Raw genomic sequence first — 19,824 nt, 5'->3', positions numbered from 1 at the left:
ACCAGACCAAGAGAGGTGAAGTCAGATGGGAGGGGAGAGCTAACAAAAGAATGTACTGGTGGTAGATCAGTCCCAAATGAGAAAACTGACTGTGGCCTTGCAAAAGAAGTCTGAAGTGTGACAAGGTGTGGGAAAACTGAGTGGCAGCTGAGACTGAAGTACTATGGCACATTTCAGTCAAAGAGTGGTTTAAAGTACAGATTAATGCCAGCTGAAAGGTTTGTGGGGAGATAGTTGACATGGGTATGTTTAAGCCAGGAGCCAGGTGAAGGTTTCTCATCCTGATGGCATGGGACTCTGGAACATCTTCCAATGGAAATTAAGGGCAGACAGGCACAGTGTTGTGGGGTGGAGCCTGGCAAAGTATGAGGGAAGTCATAGGGTGCAGATGGGGGAAGAGGAGCCAGCATTGCTGGTGTCCTTCCCAATACTATATTCCTTTGTGGTAACCTGTGCAAATTGCTGAACTGTCAAACTGCTTTCCCTCAAAAGACAAAGGTTATCGTAAACTTCTATTTCACATATTATATGAGTTACAGTGGATAAATTACCCCTGAATTCCTGCACAGTGTTTCCAACATGTGCGCATAGGATACAGTTCAGTTCATCTTCTAATCCCAAACCAAAGGTCTGGTGTCAGTTTGCTGAACTTGAAGGAAATGAGCTGAGGCAATCTCTTGAAGAAAACCTTACATGTCCTCTCATTTCACCAGGCCTGTTCAGCCCACTGGTGTGCAATGAGACTTGGGAATCAGTTCAATAGCTTCCTCTTTCCCTTGTACTTCTTCTGCCATTGTTGGAAGCATCTAACTTTTCACAATAAATGTGAGCTTTGGTTTCAGCCATTTCTTCCTTGAAAGATGTAAGAAAAGTTGAAAATCTCATTTCCTCCATGTTAAAAAGGGGTGGATAGTCACAATCTCTACCTCCACTAGTGCAGGGCAACGGATCTTCTGTTTTCAGATATTTGCCTTAATATTTCATTTGCTATAATCCAAATTTTATTTCAGTGTCCTTGGAAATCAAATAAATTAGCTGCAGTTACAGCGTATATTTTCTGGCTTGTTATTGGTAAAATGATACTCACCACATCAGCAGAACGTACTGTGCTGAAAGCAGTCCAGTCCCTTAAGAAACCTTCTCACAGTTATCATAACATGCAGTCAGCACACATGAACAAAAAATGAAGAAAGCTAAATTTAAAGCAACTTTTGTATTGTGGTAAAAGAATATATATAAATATCTCTTCTGTGATATACTGCCCTTGCCTTTACAAAGACACTTATCTTTTGAAATCACTGGCCAAATGAAATGTCCAAAGTTGGGGGGGTTTTAGTTACTGCTTTTGCCAGTGAATCCAGATTTAGGTCTCGTTCTTAGTCACTGAGTAAATGCTGAGAGTTGGACCCCTCTGTTTTAGGCAGCAAAGGGTGCAGCAAGGCGTGATGACTTTCTACGCACCATCCCCATATATATATATATGTATGTATATATGTATGCATATGGATTGTTTGTTTTCAGGGTTTTAAGTGACCTTTAAAACTATAGAGAAAGCCACAGTCACAATTTTTAAACACTTTTTTGAAAAGTGATGTCAAGGCCTTTTAGTGACCTGTCCTACAAAGATGATTGCCCAGGTGAATCAACCTTGTCCCACTGAAGCAAAAGCAGAGCAACAGCAGAAGGATTTCTTGAAATAAATGCAGCATTATACTGTCAGATATTCTGTATTTTAAAAAAGTTTGGGTTTGATTATTTCATCTTAACCTGTAAGCATTGCCTATTTTCTCATGTCTATCATTGAAACAATAAATGGAATTGATTCAGCAAGTGGTGGAGGAAAAAGGAATAAATATCTTTGTGGTCTAGGTATTGGAATTCATCAGAGCTGTCTTTTTGGTGTTGTTTCTTTTAATGTGAAAAGGTCACAATATTGCACTTAATGTGGGTATAATTAGAAAGCAATTCAAATAAATAAACAGTGGCTCCTACTGGGATAAACTGAGAAAACTCTTTCCTTTGCCTTAAGAAGAACTGATCATTGCCTGTTCCCATAGACCTCATCACTGCCACATATCGACAAACGCGTATGCTAAATCTCATTTGCACCTCCCTTCTTCCATCATGCTAATACATGCCCCTGGAAAGACTGCTCTGGTGATCTGTACACTTGGGAACAGGAGGAAGCATGGGAGAGTCACAAGAAACTACTTGGTGAATGTGACCTTGGTCACAAGGCTGTGGAGCATCTCTCAGCTGAATCATCCCTGCTTTTTAAAAAGCATTGGGCAATGCTTTGGGACTCAGTGATCTGCAGGGACACTGAACTGATCTGCTTATGTGTGTGGGAGGGAGGAAGGGGCAAGTTTTACAAAGAACAAGACTGTTAAAATCAACAGAGCAGAACAAAAACAGCAGCCTATCACCCTGCTGCAAAATATGCTGAAGGATTTCAGGGCTTGGATTGCTGAAGGCCCTCAAATTCTACTCCAGCCATAACTATGTGAACAAGTTAAGCTCTTTGTGGTTCTGGCCGCTCCCAGCCATGTTTAGTCTTAATCTGTCTCAATAACTAGCTACCTTTTAAAAATAACATTTTGTGGTTCCAAAACATCTTTAGTTAATCCTTGCTTAGTTTGGAAAAGAATTATATTTGGAAGGATGCACATGTCCATGTGGTTTTGACGGATACTCCCTTTACTGTTCTCATCCATCATAAATTTTCTTGAACAATATATAATGCTCTAGCATCAGGCTACCAAAAACTGGATTCTAAACAATATGTTTTTTTTTTTTTTTCCCAGAGGAGCCTAGCTCCCGTCATAGACCCAAAAAAAGTTAAACTCTTGAAAATATGCCAAGCTGACATACGAATGTTCTTGGTTCTTCTCCACAATGGAAGTCAGAGGCATCAGTGCTGCTCACCACACAAGAAGCTGAAGAAGGAGAAATAAAAATTTTGTAACATTTCAAAGATCACACCCACAAATGTCTCTGGAAAAGGCCTGACATTTCACATAGAGATGTAGCTCTCTCTGAAAAACAAGAACTTGGCTTTAATTACCGAATGTAAGGAAAATAGTTTCTCAGATTATTTTCCAATCCATGGATAATTGAAAGAAATCTTTTAAATGGTTCATTTCAGGACAACTTTTGCACTCTTTTCTCAAGTGAAATATTAATTTTCATTTTTCATTCCCCTCTCAAATTAGAGCAGTCTGAGAGGCTGCAAGTCTTGAGAAACCTGGTCTCATATTCTCTTTTTTTACTTCTTAAGCAAACACTTCTTTTTTTTTTCACTTCACCTTTTAGATACCCTGCTGAAATTTTTAACTAATCACATTATTCCAGAACAGTGTGGTCTTATAACCACAGTTATTATTGTTTCCTAAAAGAGAACTTTCCTCTTCTGCAGAGAACATATATGCTGCTTAAGCCTCTCTCAAGATCTTAAAATAGGTTTGCATGATGTGTAGGCCAACAGTAGATGTTACAAGTAGTGAAAAAACTTGAAGTTGAACACAACAAATGTGATCCTAACTTTTTGCTGACTTTTGTCTATTATAGCTAGTAACATGTATGTCCCTGTCAAATAAGTACTTTTCAGAAAGGGCACTATAGTCAGTGTACACTAAACATAACAGCTGTTAAACCACACTGCCACTTTAAAGATGGCATTCTGTGGGAAAGACTATCACACGATTTTTGCGACCAGGTCTTTGATTTTTACCTACAGATTGCATTTGTGCTTGAATCAAGTGGTTAAACAACACGTCTGCTGGATCATGTGAATATGTATCACAGTATCACAGTATCACGGTATGCTAGAGATTGGAAGGGACCTCGAAAGATCATCTAGTCCAATCCCCCTGCCGGAGCAGGAACACCTAGATAATGTTACACAGGAATGTGTCCAGGCGGGTTTTGAATGTCTCCAGGGAAGGAGACTCCACAACCTCCCTGGGCAGCCTGTTCCAGTGTTCCGTCACTCTCACTGAGAAGAAGTTTCTTTTCAATATGTGCTAATGTAGCGATCATGCACACATCTGTAGCCATAGAGAGAAGAAAAAACTGTTTGCATATAAATTTGTGGACAAGCAAAACGGAGAGTGTAATAGTAGAAGCAGGATCAAAACCACCTACAAAACAGTTTGCACAAATTTGGCTGTAAATGTCATGAGATTTTTTTTTCCATGCTTTTTTTGAAAAGCAAATTACAGTGGCCTGCAGATACAAACACATAGACATAATACTCAAGGAACAAAAAAAAGTCTATGCTGTGCTGTGTGTGCAATTCAGAACAATTCAGTATTAAATTCCAGAACACATGCAATTACACAAAACATGAAAGTCTTTGGCAAAAAGATAGAATAATTTCCAAATTAGTTCTGGTTCATGAATCAATTCCCGTTTCTCCTCTTCCCACTGAGCAACTGGAACTGAAAAGCAATAAAACCCAGGAACTGCCGTCACAGGGATTTTAGAGTTTCTCTGCTAGCATATGACAACTAAAGGGTGAGGGAAGAATGCTACCAGGAATTTCCAAAGACATTTGCCATTTCTTACATTACTCAAACCAAGTTAGTGGAATCATCTCCAAGACTGATGTTACACTGGGTGCATAGCAGTCAGTTCAGGTCAGTTCCACAGAGAAATGTGATTTATGCAGCCAGCCATCTCATACCTCTCAGAAACAAGATCTTGCTGCCTCTACCAACAGCACCCAGTGCAGTGAGCCCTATCAACAACACTGCAACCAGCCACAGCAACTGTTAGGGTACAGCCCTGACAGCTAAGAGTAGCTAAAGGATGCCTCAGTAAACAGAAACTATGCTCTATTGATTTAATGAAATATCCACAAATATCCATATCTCAGTGTATATGTAGATTTTTAATACTATTTTAATTTTCTTTAATAAATTAAGATGAGACATTGGGGCTTCCACATGAGCAAGACTTGCAGCCAGATGTCAGTGTTACTGTAGTGCCATCTCAACTGCCCATCTGTAGCTTCTTGAAAGAACTCCATAGTAAAAGATGGCAGATCTCCTGTAATAGAAATAGGTCCTCAAGGGTGATGAATTTTGTGCCAAGGAAGTTGTGACAAGAGCAGGGCTACATCGCTTCCCCAAAGCTTGCTTCACTCTGACATCCATTCAGATAAAGCATCCATCCATCACTCCAGTACTGACGAGGTGCTTTCATATATCAAGGATCAGTGACTAACAAGATATTGAGGTTTGTTGTATTTGCATTGGAATAGTCCCAGAAGAAAGAAAAAGGGAATGATGTGAAAAATGCAAGCAGTAAAAATTAATGTCATTTTCACATAAGTTTTTAAAACAGTATTGCCATAAAAGCACAAAAGCATGGAGCAGTAGAGGCTAAGCACCAAACAGTATTCTTTCAGATACACACACAATGCTGTGGTTTGTGCCTCCTGATTGAGAAATTTTCTGCCTCCTGATTCAGATATCTGGGAGTAGGCAGCCAAGCTGACATGTCTCAGAAGTCAGGTGAACCAATAAGGTCAAATTACTCACACCGCTGCTGCTTTCCTCAAATACCAAGAAACCAGATCTGCTCAGGTGGCCACGTGGTCTTGCATAAGGCCATGGAAGTTCATCAGTGTTTCTTGAATGCATGGAACCCAAAGCAGAAGTTTGTTCCCCTTTCACTGAGAGAGGCTAGTCATGGAGAGACTGTCCTATGCTGACATCTGAGCTCAGTCTCTGACAAACTGGCACCAGCTATGTCCTCCAGCCACCAAAGCATTTCTAAGCATACTAGCAAGGGCCAACAGCATCCTTAAGCAGTGCAATGGAAGAAACATTTGGGTTGAGGAACAAGTAGAAGCTGGAGGAGGAGGCAGAGCAACCTCGAGAAGGCAGGCAAAAACACAGAGTCGCTAATATGGTAGCAACAGAGCCAAGAGGATATGGGAGAGAGGCAGTACCTGGGGCACAGCAGGGATGCTGGAGCTGCTAGACTGTGAAATGAGAAGAGCAGACAGGCAAACCTTGTCCTGGTCTATTCATACGCAGTTGTTTTTCACCTGGGTGGCAGGTGGCTGTTGTGACAACAGCCATGCAGGGGTGGTCACAGGACTGGTGGAATGGCGGATGGTTTCGGTTTAGAAATGAAAGAAGCTGCTCATGTACCATGGTTCTTCTTCACTCTCCTTAACTGGTTTATTATCCATTTGTATATCTTTAAACAGTGAAATGGGTTAGCCCAGGGAAGGGGAGTTTTGAGTTACACTAATTTGTGAGGATTGGTATATGACAGAGTTTAAAATGTTGTTAATTTATATAATATCAGGAATCAGATGGTAGAGCTACACCCATCATAGGCATCTTTTGACTCCTACATGAACTCAGCTTGCTGTTTTCACTCTAAGAGCAAACCAAGTCTCCAAATACCCATACATATCTGAGTTTAGCCAGTCTATACTCAATTACTCACCAAGAACACCGAAGTACACAGATACTACACAATCCATTGTGTACATACAGTATACTTTAGATGTGTATGAACTCATTAGATAAACACATTTTTGCAGGGTGCACACAGTGTGTGTGTAACTGAATGCCAAAGAGTACTGCTGAGTGCAAAAAGCCTTTGGAAATCACACCTGTTTGTACAGGGATATAAATGTTTCTTTCCCAATTTGCAGTCTATCTACAGATTTCCATTGAGAATTTGTTCATGATTTCATACTCTGACCATAAAACTGATGTTCTTTTAACGTGCTCTTGGAAAAAAAAATCAGATCGATATTGTGGAAAAGAATTCAGACATGGAAAATAACTTAGACATCAAAACTGTTCCCACTCTCCCACTGAGCCACTTCTACCTATTCATGTAACCTTTCTCCTACTTAAAGCAGTTTCAAATGAAAACAAAACTGTTACTCTAGGAAGTTATGTACCCTATAGTTGTGCATAAGAATTTCTTTTACTTTGTATGCGTGGTCACAAAATATCTCCATTAAGGAAGGTGTCTGCTGAAGCAAATATCATAAAACATACTCTACATTCTCAAAGTAGTATGTGTTGAGATTATTAGGTGATTATGACCATGGTGGGATGAGCTTTTAGGAGAAATATTTGAGGGTTGCTTCACAGAGGACCTATTATATCCCTGCATTACCACACAAGCATTCCTGATCAGACCTTTTAGAGCTACCCAGGATGCTAGCCTTGGAAAAGAAGCAGTTGCTCCATACCTGTGCGTAAAGTATCATGTAGCTCTTATATTGTACATCACAGCATAAGAAATACACCTTTTATTAAGATGTGAATTAGTTCAATGTGAATTTCACGTACCTAGAAATCACTGATCCTGTGAAGCTGATTTCTGCTAACTTTCTGCACCCTGGGATTAAATGATGCACAAATCCTCATACAAAAACTGGCTGTGCACTTCATGCCTGTTTTTCACTCTGAATTTACATACTGGGCTAGAGCTGGTAGCCCTCTAGTTGTGACAATGCCCCTAACACAGGAGTGCTGGTGCCCATTAGGACTTGACCTATTTTAAAAACCGTGGGACACCCCCAGTCCCACAGATAGCAACAACAGATCAGGCCAACAATGCAGACATCACAGGCAAAGCCCAGTGGTTATGGGCTCCACTGCCAAATGTTAATTTCACCTGATTCTCCGTACTGTGGGACATGAAAGAGTGAAGCCGTATGGTAGAGCTAAATACAAGCACATTTCTTTTCCTAATGCTAGCCTCCCTGTTCTGTCCTTCTCCAGCTCTCCACTCAGCCTAGCTTAGATTCAAAATAGGTATATGTAGAGAAAGCTCATCTACTTGCTTGTGCAGTATCTAAGAAGTAATTTCTATTCTATACTAGTAGTCAGTAACACCTTCTGCCACCCTAAGGAAAAGTTCAGAGAGTAAGAAGATGATGAGTGCACACAATCCCACCTCTCAGTATTCACAGAGGCTCTCCAGGGCTAAAACCACAAAACTTTTTGGGCCTGGAGTTTAGTCTTTTGCATCTTTACAGACCCTTATATTAAGACCTCTAAAATGTCAAGAAAGAATCACAAATATGAAGAAAACGTAATTAGGATCCTTTCAAAGCTATCATATTTTGCCTAAACTACCTTTGTACTAGCCCATCCAGGCAACCCTGCGCACTTCTCACTGAGTGGCAGTGGGCCTGTTTTCTATCTCTGCAAAGATGCTGTGGTTTGATTTGTTTTTCTGCTCTCTGAGGCTGGTGTGATACAAGAAATTAAGTCCAGACAAGACACATTCGGGTTAGAGCAAGCCCATATGGGAAGCTTTCCCATATGTCTGGGCTCTTCTGCATGAGTTCTCCAGTCATGTACATAATGCTGGCAAATGTTGTCAGACCCATAATCCTATAATACCAACCAAACCCCTCACAACGTGAAAACACTGGCTTTGAACTTGCTCAGTGTCTCTTGCAGATTGTTCTTAATATGCACAGAAAGCAGCTGCATTTATAGGAACCCAGGGTCTTGCTGGGAACAGCACCCTGGCAATGTATAGGTCTGAGTCCTCTGAAAGCTGGTGGGAGAGAAAGGAAAAGCCAAATGGCATAACAAACAAGAACTTTGAAACAAAATGAAGAGAAATGTGAAGATGAGCAATTTTGCTGGCAGTTTTAATGCTGGAAAGCTGTCCTCTTGTATTACAGCACAGAGCTATACATTACAAATACTAGAAACACTACTTGGCAGAACACACAGTTCTGTTTAGTCATGGGTTTTTTTTGGCTTTTTTTTATACGTTGTCCTTGGTGCTACTATATCAAATTAAAAGGCTCAGGAGATGATCCTTTGCTTACTTACCCGAACTTTATTATAATTCTTTTTTCTGAGTTATTCCAAATTTGCCAGGGTGTTGGGGAGATGAAATCAGGCCTTCTGGGTATGTGTAATATGGTGTAATACTTACATATGGTGTAAGTATTCATACTTTACCTAGAAATTCCTAACAAGATAAGGGTTTCTCACTATAATCAAATTGTAACCCAGTGGTCCTCTGTCAATTCTTATTGAAATCCTGATGCATTTCCTTTCCTCTTCTGATGCCCGTTCCTTTTTGTATTCAACATCATAGAAATGTTGCTTTGCAAACTAAATGTGCTGCTGCAGCATTTAGAGGCCCTGGAGTCTACATGGTTTAAAATTCTGCTCTGTGAGGTGTTACATATAATAAGTCCTTGTCCCAGGGGGTTTATAGTCTATATTGACACAGCAGACAAAAATGGGAAGAGTGACAATGGGTAGCATTTTCAAGTGTCCTATGTTCACAATGACTTGGAAGCTAAAGCTCATTGAAAGCAACAAACTTGGGACTTTCTGTTACTTTTTACAGTTAAAATTCATTGTATGCACGCCCTACTCAATTCACAGCAAGTGTCAGAGTTCCAGCTGCCACAGACCAAAGTCGTAAAATCCATAGAACACTCTGAAGGATTCCAAAAATAATTTAAATGTTACTGTAGTAGCCAGTGTGCCTATTTAATTGCTACATTGTCTCTTGAGTATTTTGTCAGTCCTCTGACATCTCATTTATCACAATCACAGTTCAAAGGACTTCACTCAGAAAAGCATTTACTTTAGTGTATTTTTTTCCACCATAAATGCATTTCTCTGGGGATGTTGCTTTTGCCATTTAGTTCTACTTCTGCAACCAGTTTTATCATTTTTTAAGCCTCTTTAACACTCCGTGTCATCAAGGATACATGTTAGTTTGCTTGCTCTGAGAGAGTTTTGGCAGGGATGGAAATGTGCATTGTGTGCTAGATCTTCCATTTTGTGGAAAATCTCTTTCACTGGAATTTCTTTAGCTGAACTCCTGGAGTGCAGATGGAAATCTGACTACTTAAAGAAGACTGTGACCCAAAATAGCTCTATGCTAGTCCTTCAATTTACCAAAGACGATATTTGGCCAATTTATACTGAAAATGAGAGAAGTCACCTTGAAGAGCACATGACACAGTGATAGGAACTTTTAAAAGTGGTCTTAAAGGAATGTTCCACCAAACTTTCACCCATTTTAAAGACCTGAGAATAACAATTACTTAGCTTTGCCTGTTGAGGCATCATACTTATCCCTGAAGCTTTCAATATGAATGTCACTCAGACTGAGCTGGAAGAATTAGTCTTTGATTTAAAGTCTGTTTTAAAATGCCTAGTAGAAAATAAAACAAAATAAAACAACCAAAAACGAACCCTAAATTATTTTTCATTCATCCATAGTGATATCAAAAACAATCAGACATTTTGGTTTTTTCAATTAAGTCCCTCTATACCGCACACCAAACTATTTCACTGATGACACAAATTCTAATTAGGCTTTTTCTGGGGAAGTTACTCATGCAGGAATTATCTCTGCCTTCCTCACTAGAAGAAGCAAAGCTGGATTTTTTGCATTTCTGTGATTTAGGAGGGTCACAGAGGGATTTTCTGGGGCACACCAAATATTGCATTCCCCTGTTGTGGAAGGATCTGTCAGACAGCTGAGTGATCAGAGGATAAATATGCATCAGCTCACCTGCTCAAGGGCTGGTCATTAGTCTGTGAGCACACTTTGAGCATTGACACAAGTTAACAATGTGGAGATGCTGGCAATACCTTATTCAAAATAAAACCTGCATTTTCTTCATGGAATAGATGCACTAGTACATCCTTTAGATGTGTCAGGAAGTCATAGAATCACAAAATAATTTGGGTTGGAAGGGACCTTTAAAGATCTTCTAGTCCAATCCTCCTGCAATGAGCAGGGACATCAACTAGATCAGGTTGCCCAGAACCACATCCAGCCTGTCTTTGAATGTCTCCAGGGGTAGCACATCCACCACCTCTTTGGGAAACCTGTGCCAGTGTTTTCCACCCTCATTACAAAAAATATTTTCCTCACACCCAGCCTGAATCTCTCTTCTTTTAGTTTAAAACCACCACCCCTCTTCCTATCACAACAGACCCTGCTAAAAAGTCTCTCTCAGTCTTTCTTATAAGCCCCTTATGCTTACTTACAAGTATTGAAAGGTTCAATAAGGTCTCTCCAGAACCTTCTTTTCTCCAGGCTGAACAACCCCAAATGTCTCAACATCACAGGAAAGTCAATAGTGTGTGTAGTAAAAGCTGATTTTGCAGAAGTCAATGCTGCAAAACTTCACTTTGGAAACAACCTCCAACTGTAGAGCAGCAATAAATCCGCAAAATACAATCCCTGCTTGTACTTGCAGGGTTCACAATTATGCTATATATACATTACATTGCCTTTGAATATAATAAAATATAGCTGGAAATATATGAAAACATATTAAAAATATGGAGCTTTCATGCCTTTCATACCTTTAAAGGTATGTGCCATTAAATGTAACTTAATATTAAGCAAATAGATAAGCAACACATTTAGGCAGGCTTTTGAAAGGCTTCCTGCCACTGCTTTGCCCCTCAGCTAGCAAGGCTGATCACTAACAAGCAGCACAAGCAGCCCAGGGACAGATCTACAGGTACATATCTTGTTTCACATGCTGAAGATCCAGGAAAGTACACTGTGCTATCTGTACCGTGGAATTACTAATTTGTGATTTATCTTCTGTGAAATGACTGTACAAATAAAAAAAGCATGTAAAAGAGGCCAAGTGGCAGTAATGGGAGATTTTAACTACCAGCAATCAACTGGTATGTTAGGAGGAAATAAACTGGAGGCTGGTAATGTCTGGTTTTTGGCTTAATGCAGAAAATGCATGAAGTATAAAAGGCTGGAATAAGGCCTGGATTACAGCCAAGGGAGAATGAGGTTTGGGAATAGTCAGGTGGTTGGGAAGATGGAGAAAGCATTTTTCCACGTCTAATTTCTTTGACTGTCTGCTATACAAACACAAAAGGATGGCACAGTTACCTAATATAAAAAGAATTTTAAAAAATACCCAAATGAAGGAATTTTACCCCAAATGAAGGAATCTTACCTCATGTACAACTAGAAAAGGGTCATCACTTCTGTTGCTAAAAGAATTAGTTCCTTCTTCCTTTCATGTTAACGCAATGTGTCTGTTGGACTGTCCTTTCAGGCAGTCAGCACAGTGTTTCTCTCTTATGCGATTTTTGCTAAGGCAGGTTTCAACATGGTTGCTCATGTTATGGAGCTAGAAGGCATGGCATGGAAATGTCCCACTGGATGATTCCCTACAGAATTGCTGCATTACACAGCAATAATAAATAGAATGGAATGTGATCAAAGCCATTAATACATTAACCATACTGTTGATACCTAAATGAGAATAAATGTAGAGAGGGCTGCCTAGTAGTTGGAGCTGGAAATTAATTCCTTAGGAACCCTGGACTCTATATATGATTTTGCCTCAGTCCTACTCCATGACTTTAAAATTATGTACTAGCTCTAACCCCCTGTTTACTTTCTCAGACAGGGTGACTGTAGTTACTTTGTAAATTGTTTCACATTATTCAAATAATTTTAATATTATTTTAATATTATTAGCTTAGAAAGCTAATGCTTAATGAAAACTTTCTATACAACAAGCTACTGCCTCCACACAGACACACACTACCTCCCACAAGAAAAATGAGCTAGCTACACAGCACACACTTACATGATCAAAACCCCAAACAACATTAAAACTCAGAAGGCTCATGCAGAATTCAGTGAGCCAAGAAGACTCTTTCAATCCTAATTTTTCTGCCTTATATTTCCTGTATTTTATTTAATTAACTGAAGGAAAGGGTTCCCTGAAAGTGCAGCTCACTACAGACAAAGATGAGAATTTCAGCCCCAGTAGTATTACCCATAATACATCAGAGAAACATAGGATCACAGAATGGCTTGGGTTGAAAGGGACCATGAAGATTTTCCAGTTCCAACCCCTCTGCCATGAGCAGGGTCATCTTTCCCTAGATCAGGTTGCTTGAAAGCTCATCCAACCTGGCCTTGAACACTGCCAGGGGTGGGGCATTCTAACTTCTCTGGGAAACCTGTTCCAGTGTCTCACCACCCTCATAACAAAAAATTTCTTTGTTATGTCCAATTTAAACCTACTGTCTTTCAGTTTAAAAGACCACTGCCCATTGTCCTCTCACTACAGGCCTTGGTAAAAAGTCTTTTTCTGTCTTATAGGCAGTAAGCCTTCTCTTCTCCAGGCTGAACAAGCCCAACTCCCTCAACCTTTCCTTGTAGGAGAGTGCTCCAGACCACTCATCATTTTTGTGGCTCTTCTCTGGATTCACTCTAACAGGTCTGCTTCTTTCCTGTACTCTGGAAACAGAGACAAATGCACAACTCCAGGTACGATCTCACCAGAGCAGAGCAGAGGGGCAGGATCACCCTCCTTGACCTGCTGATCATGCTCCTTTTGATGCAGCTCAGGATACAATTGGCCTTCTGGGCTGCAAATGCTCATGTCCAGCTTTCATCCACAACTACCTCCAACTCCTTCTGTGCAGGGCCACTCTCAGTTCCTTAGTTACCCAGCCTGTATTGATACTGGGAATTGCCCTGACCCAGCAGAACACTGCATTTCACCTGGTTGAAATTCAGAAGGTTCATATGGACCCACTCTTCAAGCCTATCAAGATCCCTCTGGATGGCATCCCTCCCTACAGCGAATCAAGTGTACCACCCAGATTGGTGTTACCCACAAACTTGCTGAGGATGCACTGTCAAACCAATATCTCTTCAATTTATCAGTGAGAATGTTGTGGCAGACCATACCAAGGGCCTTACAAGCCTTACACAGGTAGATGACATCTTCATCGAGAGACTGGGTATGAAGTAGATGGAACAGGGTTGACATACTCTTTCTAGCTTGTTCATTCTCATTTCTGGAGTAGAACTGAGTGAGATTAATTCACACAGCTTGCATCTCTTAAAACAGGAATCTCCATACTTTCTTTTCTTGGGTGCTGCTATCAGAGGAAGCAGTAGCGGCAGGTGCCATGGGGTTGATGCTGCATAAGATGAGGTTATTGGTTGCTTGAATTATATATTTCTAAGCTCAACACTTAGAAATGCCTATCCACCCATGCTGTGGATCCAGCATCCAGATAACTTTTCTTAAAACACGTTGTAGACTATAGGAAGGAAGGAGATCAGCTGGGCAATGTGCAGAACCTTGAAACGTTGACAGCTTGGAATAGTGTACATGAAACAGTTAAGTCTCACTCTTGGTAAGGCCATCAGCCTAGACTTTTTTCTTCAGGACTGATTAACTGAAGATGGGATTGGTATCAGAGAACTCTCTCTTTTAAAGAGCCAATACTCCTACCTTAATGAAAATCTTCCAGGCAGGCTGGGTTTGTTTTTGCAGAAAATGTTCATGGCCCTGATTCCAGGGCATGGTGTATGGTATCCAAAGCCCAGTTGAGAGGAAGACTCTCAAAGTAACTGTTTTTTTATATGATGTACTTCAGAACACATGGATAGTCTGTCCTGCATGTGAGTATATCTTACTGTACTTAACCTTTGCCATCTTCAAGACCATAAGGCACAGGCAATGGGATTTGGCTCAACAGTTTGGTTGCCTGTCCCAGCTGAGTAAAAATTGAAGATAAAGCAAATCACTGGCTCTGCTCATCCATTCATCTGCTTTTATGTGTTTTGCACTACTGACTAGATTTTCCAGCTATGACCTGAACCGAAGCACCTTTAGCAGCCTTCGCAAGTCCTGAAATTTCCCTTTGCTCTTTGTGTTTCACCTCTACTGTTTCTCTTTAGCAAGGGATTTTCTGTGACACTCTGTGTTGCTGATGATCCTTTTTAATGAGTACATAAAAACCACCCAAACCTGGGACTACCTGATTTTACTATCAGTAAACAGTATCAGATCTGTCTTCACAAGTGATTACCCTTTCAGGCTGATTCACTTTACATTTGTAACAAAGGAGCTGGCCACATTTTCTCATGCTGGTTACATCTGCACTCACACTATTAGCAGATATTAAACATCGATGTTAATCACTTAAAGTTTAATCCACGTACTTAGTGTGGCCCCTGTGGGTGATGTCTTGTACAGGGCTATATTTTGTGGCTTCTACCTGGACAGCTCTCAGGTTAGGCCAAAAAAAAGATGCTGTTGCTTGATGTTTAATGGCTTGGACATTCTTGTGGAGCCTGTAAAACCTCACCCCTGCTGTTATGTGGGCTCCTCAGCAACTGCACAATCAGTGTATTATAGCTGCAAAATGTTTTTCTCAGTCAGAGGAGCTATATTCTAAAATAAATATTTAAAAGAAATTTTCTGAAGAACTTCTGTCTACAGATATTCACTTGTGTCACTGCAGCAGTAGAATTGCTTTCACTGGAGTTTGCTTTGTTTTGGTCTGGCTACATATTGTGATACAACTGAAAAAAACAAAAATACTAACTTTTTATAGATGCATTCACTTTAATAATTAGAAAATTTCTCATTCCTGTATAGCTCAGAGCTGTAGCATGTCAGCAAAGGAGAAACATTTTGGTGTTAATTTTGCTCCTTGTGATGCTACAGTTAATTACTATGGGTAGAGTCCTGCTGAGCCTTTCACAGTCAGTGGTTGGCATGACTTTGACCATAGGTTACGTCTATGAGTTTGCAAGTAAATCACAAAGAATTAGGTTTTGGCCCATTTCATGCCGCTTTCTACTCTGAATTGAAAACAGAAGTAACCATAGAAAAGCACCTTATTTTAGTCATGTTTTGCATAGAGGATAACAGGGTTTGGTCTGGCAAAACTCCTCTCTAGAGAAACAGAATTATGGGGTTGTTTCATCGCATCTCCAAGATTTACGTGTTAATGACAAATTTGTAAACCCTTGACATATTTGAAAACTCTCCTTGTTGCACTGTTGCTACTGACAAACAGACTTGAGAGAGGTGTAGTGGAGGAAAAACTAACTGACACTGTACCTGTCAACTTGATGCAAAAGTAACAATAAATCTACCTTACCACCAGCAAAATGTGATTGCCAAACCAATAGAGAGCTGTTAGTTAAGATAGGTGCCATAAAAACCAAACATTTGTACAGTATGCCCCTGTCTATGTAAGACTATGTGCATATTCCATGTGGATATACTTTTTGCACAATGTTGGGTAGTAAGGAAAGTCATTGGTACATGCAAAACTTATATGTAAAAGCATATATACCTGTATGCATGTAATGTACATATATGTGTAACTATATATATACACATATGCCAAAATCCCTCAGATTTTCATGAGGATGAATAGTGCTGCAGCATGGCCAGCAGAATACAGCAGAAGTTAGGTTAAGGGCACGTCATGGCCAGGGTGGGGAGTGACTGGGAGTTACCCGGAAGGACACGGGCTTCCGGGTGGAACTCGTTTTCTTGGCCGGTGGTATCGTATTCTCTTCCCTTGTTATTTTCCCTTATCGTTGTTGTAGTTGATAGTAGCGGTGGTGATTTGTTGCTGGACTGTTCTTGTCTCAACCCGTGGGAGTTGCACTTTTTCGATCCTCCTCCCCGTTCCACCGGGAGCGGGCAAGGGGAGAACCCCGGTGGGGGGGGGGGGGGGGGGACACGGACCTCGATTGTTGTCAGCTCGGCACCACTCACTGGGAGTGAGTGAACAAGTTGCCTGACTGGGTTTAAACCACGACACAGCTACAGTCAATATCAATGGAAACAGCATGGAGCAACTACCCAGCAGGACTGGGTTTACTCTGCAAAATATTCAGTGGTACATTTAACCATAATTTCTTCAGGGTTTGGTTTTTTTTTTGACAGTTTCAGCTGAAAAGACAAAAGTATAATAATATTACTATATGAGTAAATTTACATGTGTCCTTCATCTGCATATAGCACCAGCATCACATTTCATACAGAGAAAATGGAGGTTAAGAGTGAACTTTTGGCCCAAATAAAGTCAGTGGGAGTTTTGCCATGGCCTTTAGAGGACCAGCTTGTTACCACAGGTATTCAGCCTGAGTCAGTATAACCCATTCTTATTTATGGACTTTATTTGTGAACACAATTTTTGCTTTAGTGGTTAGAGTGTGTTGAAAATACTGACCTTCTGAGCTAACGAAAGGCAAAAGCAGGAAAAAAAAAGAAGTGATTTGTGTGCACGATAAAAGTGGGGGTTTTTTGGTTGCTGTTTTTTTTTGTTTGTTTGTTTGTTTTTTTTCCAGAGCTGAAGAGCCACCTTTATTGTGCCGGTAGAGGGGGATCACAGTGGTCGCTCAGAGATGAAACACGGTTGGTGCCACTGAGGTGTCCAGGCCGCGCGTCGGGAGTTTGGGCCCGATCTTGCAAGTGGGAGTTGTCTCGCACCCACGTGGGGCTAGCGGGGATGGAGCTGCTGCCGCTTTCCAGTGCTGCGGAGTCAGAGGATGCTGCCGATGGCCGATGCCTGCTGGTTCTGGGGCTCCTGGTCTCAGGTATTGGCGAGCCCTGGGACAGCCCCTCACTGCCTGGCTGTGGGTGCTCCTTTCACCACGTGGTGCTGGCAGTTGGCTTCTCTCTCGCTGTCTTCTGAGCCGCGTGTAGGCAGCTTGGGTGTGACAGTTCAACTGGGAGCACGCTGGGGAGCCGTGGCACGGCCCGATTGTTGCAGTGCCAGTGTGTGGTGCCAGGGAACTGTGGCATGGCTGTATTGCCTCCTGTCTGTCAGTGCTGCAGCTGCTGCTCCCTGATGACTCGACTGTCACTGCTGCAGAGCTGCTAGCACGTGCTGGGGAGCGCTGGCGTAGCCCCGACACAGCCCGTCTGCGTGTGCTCCTCTTTGCACGTGGTGCTGGCGTGTGGCTGCTCTAACGGTGTCTTTTGCGCCGCGTGTTGGGAGTTTGGACCCGGCGTTGCGAGCGGGAGCGGTCTCACACCTGCACGGGCCCCGTGGATCCTGAGGCGCTGTCTCTTTGACGTGTTCTGGAGCCACGGGATGACGCTGATGGCCGCTGTCTTGTTGTGCTGTGGCTGTGGCTCGCACGTTCGCGTGAGCCCTGGGACCGCCTGGGCGCAGCCAGTCTGCGGGGGCTCCTCCCAGCTCGAGCTGCTGGTGTGTGGCTGCCCTGGGAGCGTCTTCTGGGCCGTGCATAGGGAGCTTGGGCCCGACGCTGCAAGCGGGAGCGGTCTCGCACCCGCATGGGCCCACCGGCTCTGTTGCTCCTGCTTCCTTGCAGTGGTGCAGAGCCATGGGATGCCGCCGATGGCTGCTGCCTGGTGGTGCTGCGGCTGCGGGTCTCACGTGGTGGGGAGCATTGGGACAGCCTTGGCACCGCCTGGCTGCTGGTATTGCTCGCAGCGCGTGTTGCTGGCGGTCGGCTTCTCTCCTGCAGTCTTCTAGGCCATGTGTAGGGTGCCTGGGTCTGACGGGTGCCCCGGGTTTGGTGTTGCCGTCGGTCAGGCCCAGGCTGGCTGGAGCAGCTGCAGCCCTCAGACACTGGGCAACTGGGGAATGGTGCCGATGGCATCTGTCTGCTGCTGCTGGGGCTGCTGGTCTCCTGTGTCTGAGGTTCAGGAGACTGGCCCGGTGCTGCTGGGCTGGCAGTGCTTTTAGGGATTGTCTTCCAGGACCGGGGCAGGGTCCTGAGCCGTGCCCCAGTCCTCCTGGAGCAGACAGGCTGTGCCAAGCTCACACCAGGCACCCTCTGCCGGGCCTTGCCTGACCCCTGGCCCCAGCCCAGGGCCACCCGGGTGCTTTGACACTTGGAGGTGCCCAGGCCAGCACAGCTCTCACACTGCCATCTGCCCTCATAGCTGTTTGTCAGGTTCGAGCAGCGTCTGTGAGTGCCCACAGCAGCGCAGGAGCGGCACAGGAACAGCTGCCAGGGCCCATTTTGCTCAGCCACCCGCCTGCCTCCTGGACAAAGGCACTCCCTGGCATCGCAGCTCGCGTGCCTCTGCTGCCGTTCTGTGGATGCATCGTTGTCTTCCCATGACGCTTTTCTTACGGGGAGTCGGATCCCCATGGAGAGCATTTCTGTTAGAAACAGTCTCCTGTTTTGGCACAGAGGGCACACCAAGGAAAAAGCGCCAGCATTCATAGCCTGTCCCTGGATGCAGGCCCTGTGGAACCAGGCGTGTTTGCATGCTGGGCACACCATGGTCCCATAGGTGGTTCTGCCTTCCACAGGGTCCTTGCAGATGAGGCAGTTGGCGTCCTCTGGAGCCGCCAGCTCTTGCTGCTGTGGGCGGTGCTCCCAGCAGAAGGAACTGTACGGCAGGAGGTAACGGGTGACGCATTCACCCTCCACGGCACAGGGGAGATGGAACCTGCGGTCGCAGCCCGTCTCCTGGCAGGTGATGGTGGCCCCCCTCTTGCCACACACAAAGCAGACCATCCGGGCTGCCAGCTTGGCTGTACGATCAACCTCTTCAGGAAGAAATTCCATCACTTCTTCCTGCTCGGTCCCTTGTGGACGAAGGTCACTGGCAAAAAGCAGGCAAAGGTGATGAGCATAGATCCCCTGATATCTCAGTTTTGGCCCGCACATGTCCGGATCTGCCTTTACACGGCAACACAGAATGCATTCGTGCTCCATCGCGTCGGGTGTCCTGCAGCTCCTTGCGGAGGTGTCAGACATCAAAGGTTGGCAGTGCTGGAGCTTCTTCTCCAAACGCTCCTCTGCTACCTCTGAGGGAGAAGAGAGACGCGCGTGAGTTTGCAGCACAGGCCCAGAGCCCTGCGGTGTGGAGCCCCCTCCTCCCTCGGCAGCCCCCCGAGAGTCCTGTCCCTGCCCTCTACTCCCCGCACCTCACCAGGTCGCAGTGATGCACTGTGCCCAGCGTTCTCTTTTTATAGGCCTGCCCCTGCCACCGGTCAGAGTGGCCTCTGTGACATCAGCACTGCTGGCCTGCGTGCACCCCAAACA

At 43.4% G+C, this 19,824-nt stretch overlaps 1 protein-coding gene across 1 annotated transcript; it reads right to left on the bottom strand.

Annotated features, from left to right (window-relative positions):
• Positions 1–17,826: 17,826 nt before the first annotated feature.
• Positions 17,827–19,494, bottom strand: LOC130609608 (histone-lysine N-methyltransferase 2D-like). Its single transcript, XM_057428748.1, has one exon. The coding sequence runs from the start codon at positions 19,492–19,494 to the stop codon at positions 17,827–17,829; it is 1,668 nt and encodes a 555-aa protein (XP_057284731.1).
• Positions 19,495–19,824: the final 330 nt, after the last annotated feature.

The sequence above is a fragment of the Pezoporus wallicus genome, unplaced genomic scaffold (genome assembly GCF_028554395.1).
Source record: "Pezoporus wallicus isolate ANWC-B61680 ecotype Strahan unplaced genomic scaffold, APGP_CSIRO_Pwel_v1 contig_708, whole genome shotgun sequence".
Lineage (NCBI taxonomy): Eukaryota > Metazoa > Chordata > Aves > Psittaciformes > Psittacidae > Pezoporus > Pezoporus wallicus.
Note: the sequence above shows the minus strand (reverse complement) of the source record. Positions and strands in the feature narration are given on the sequence as shown.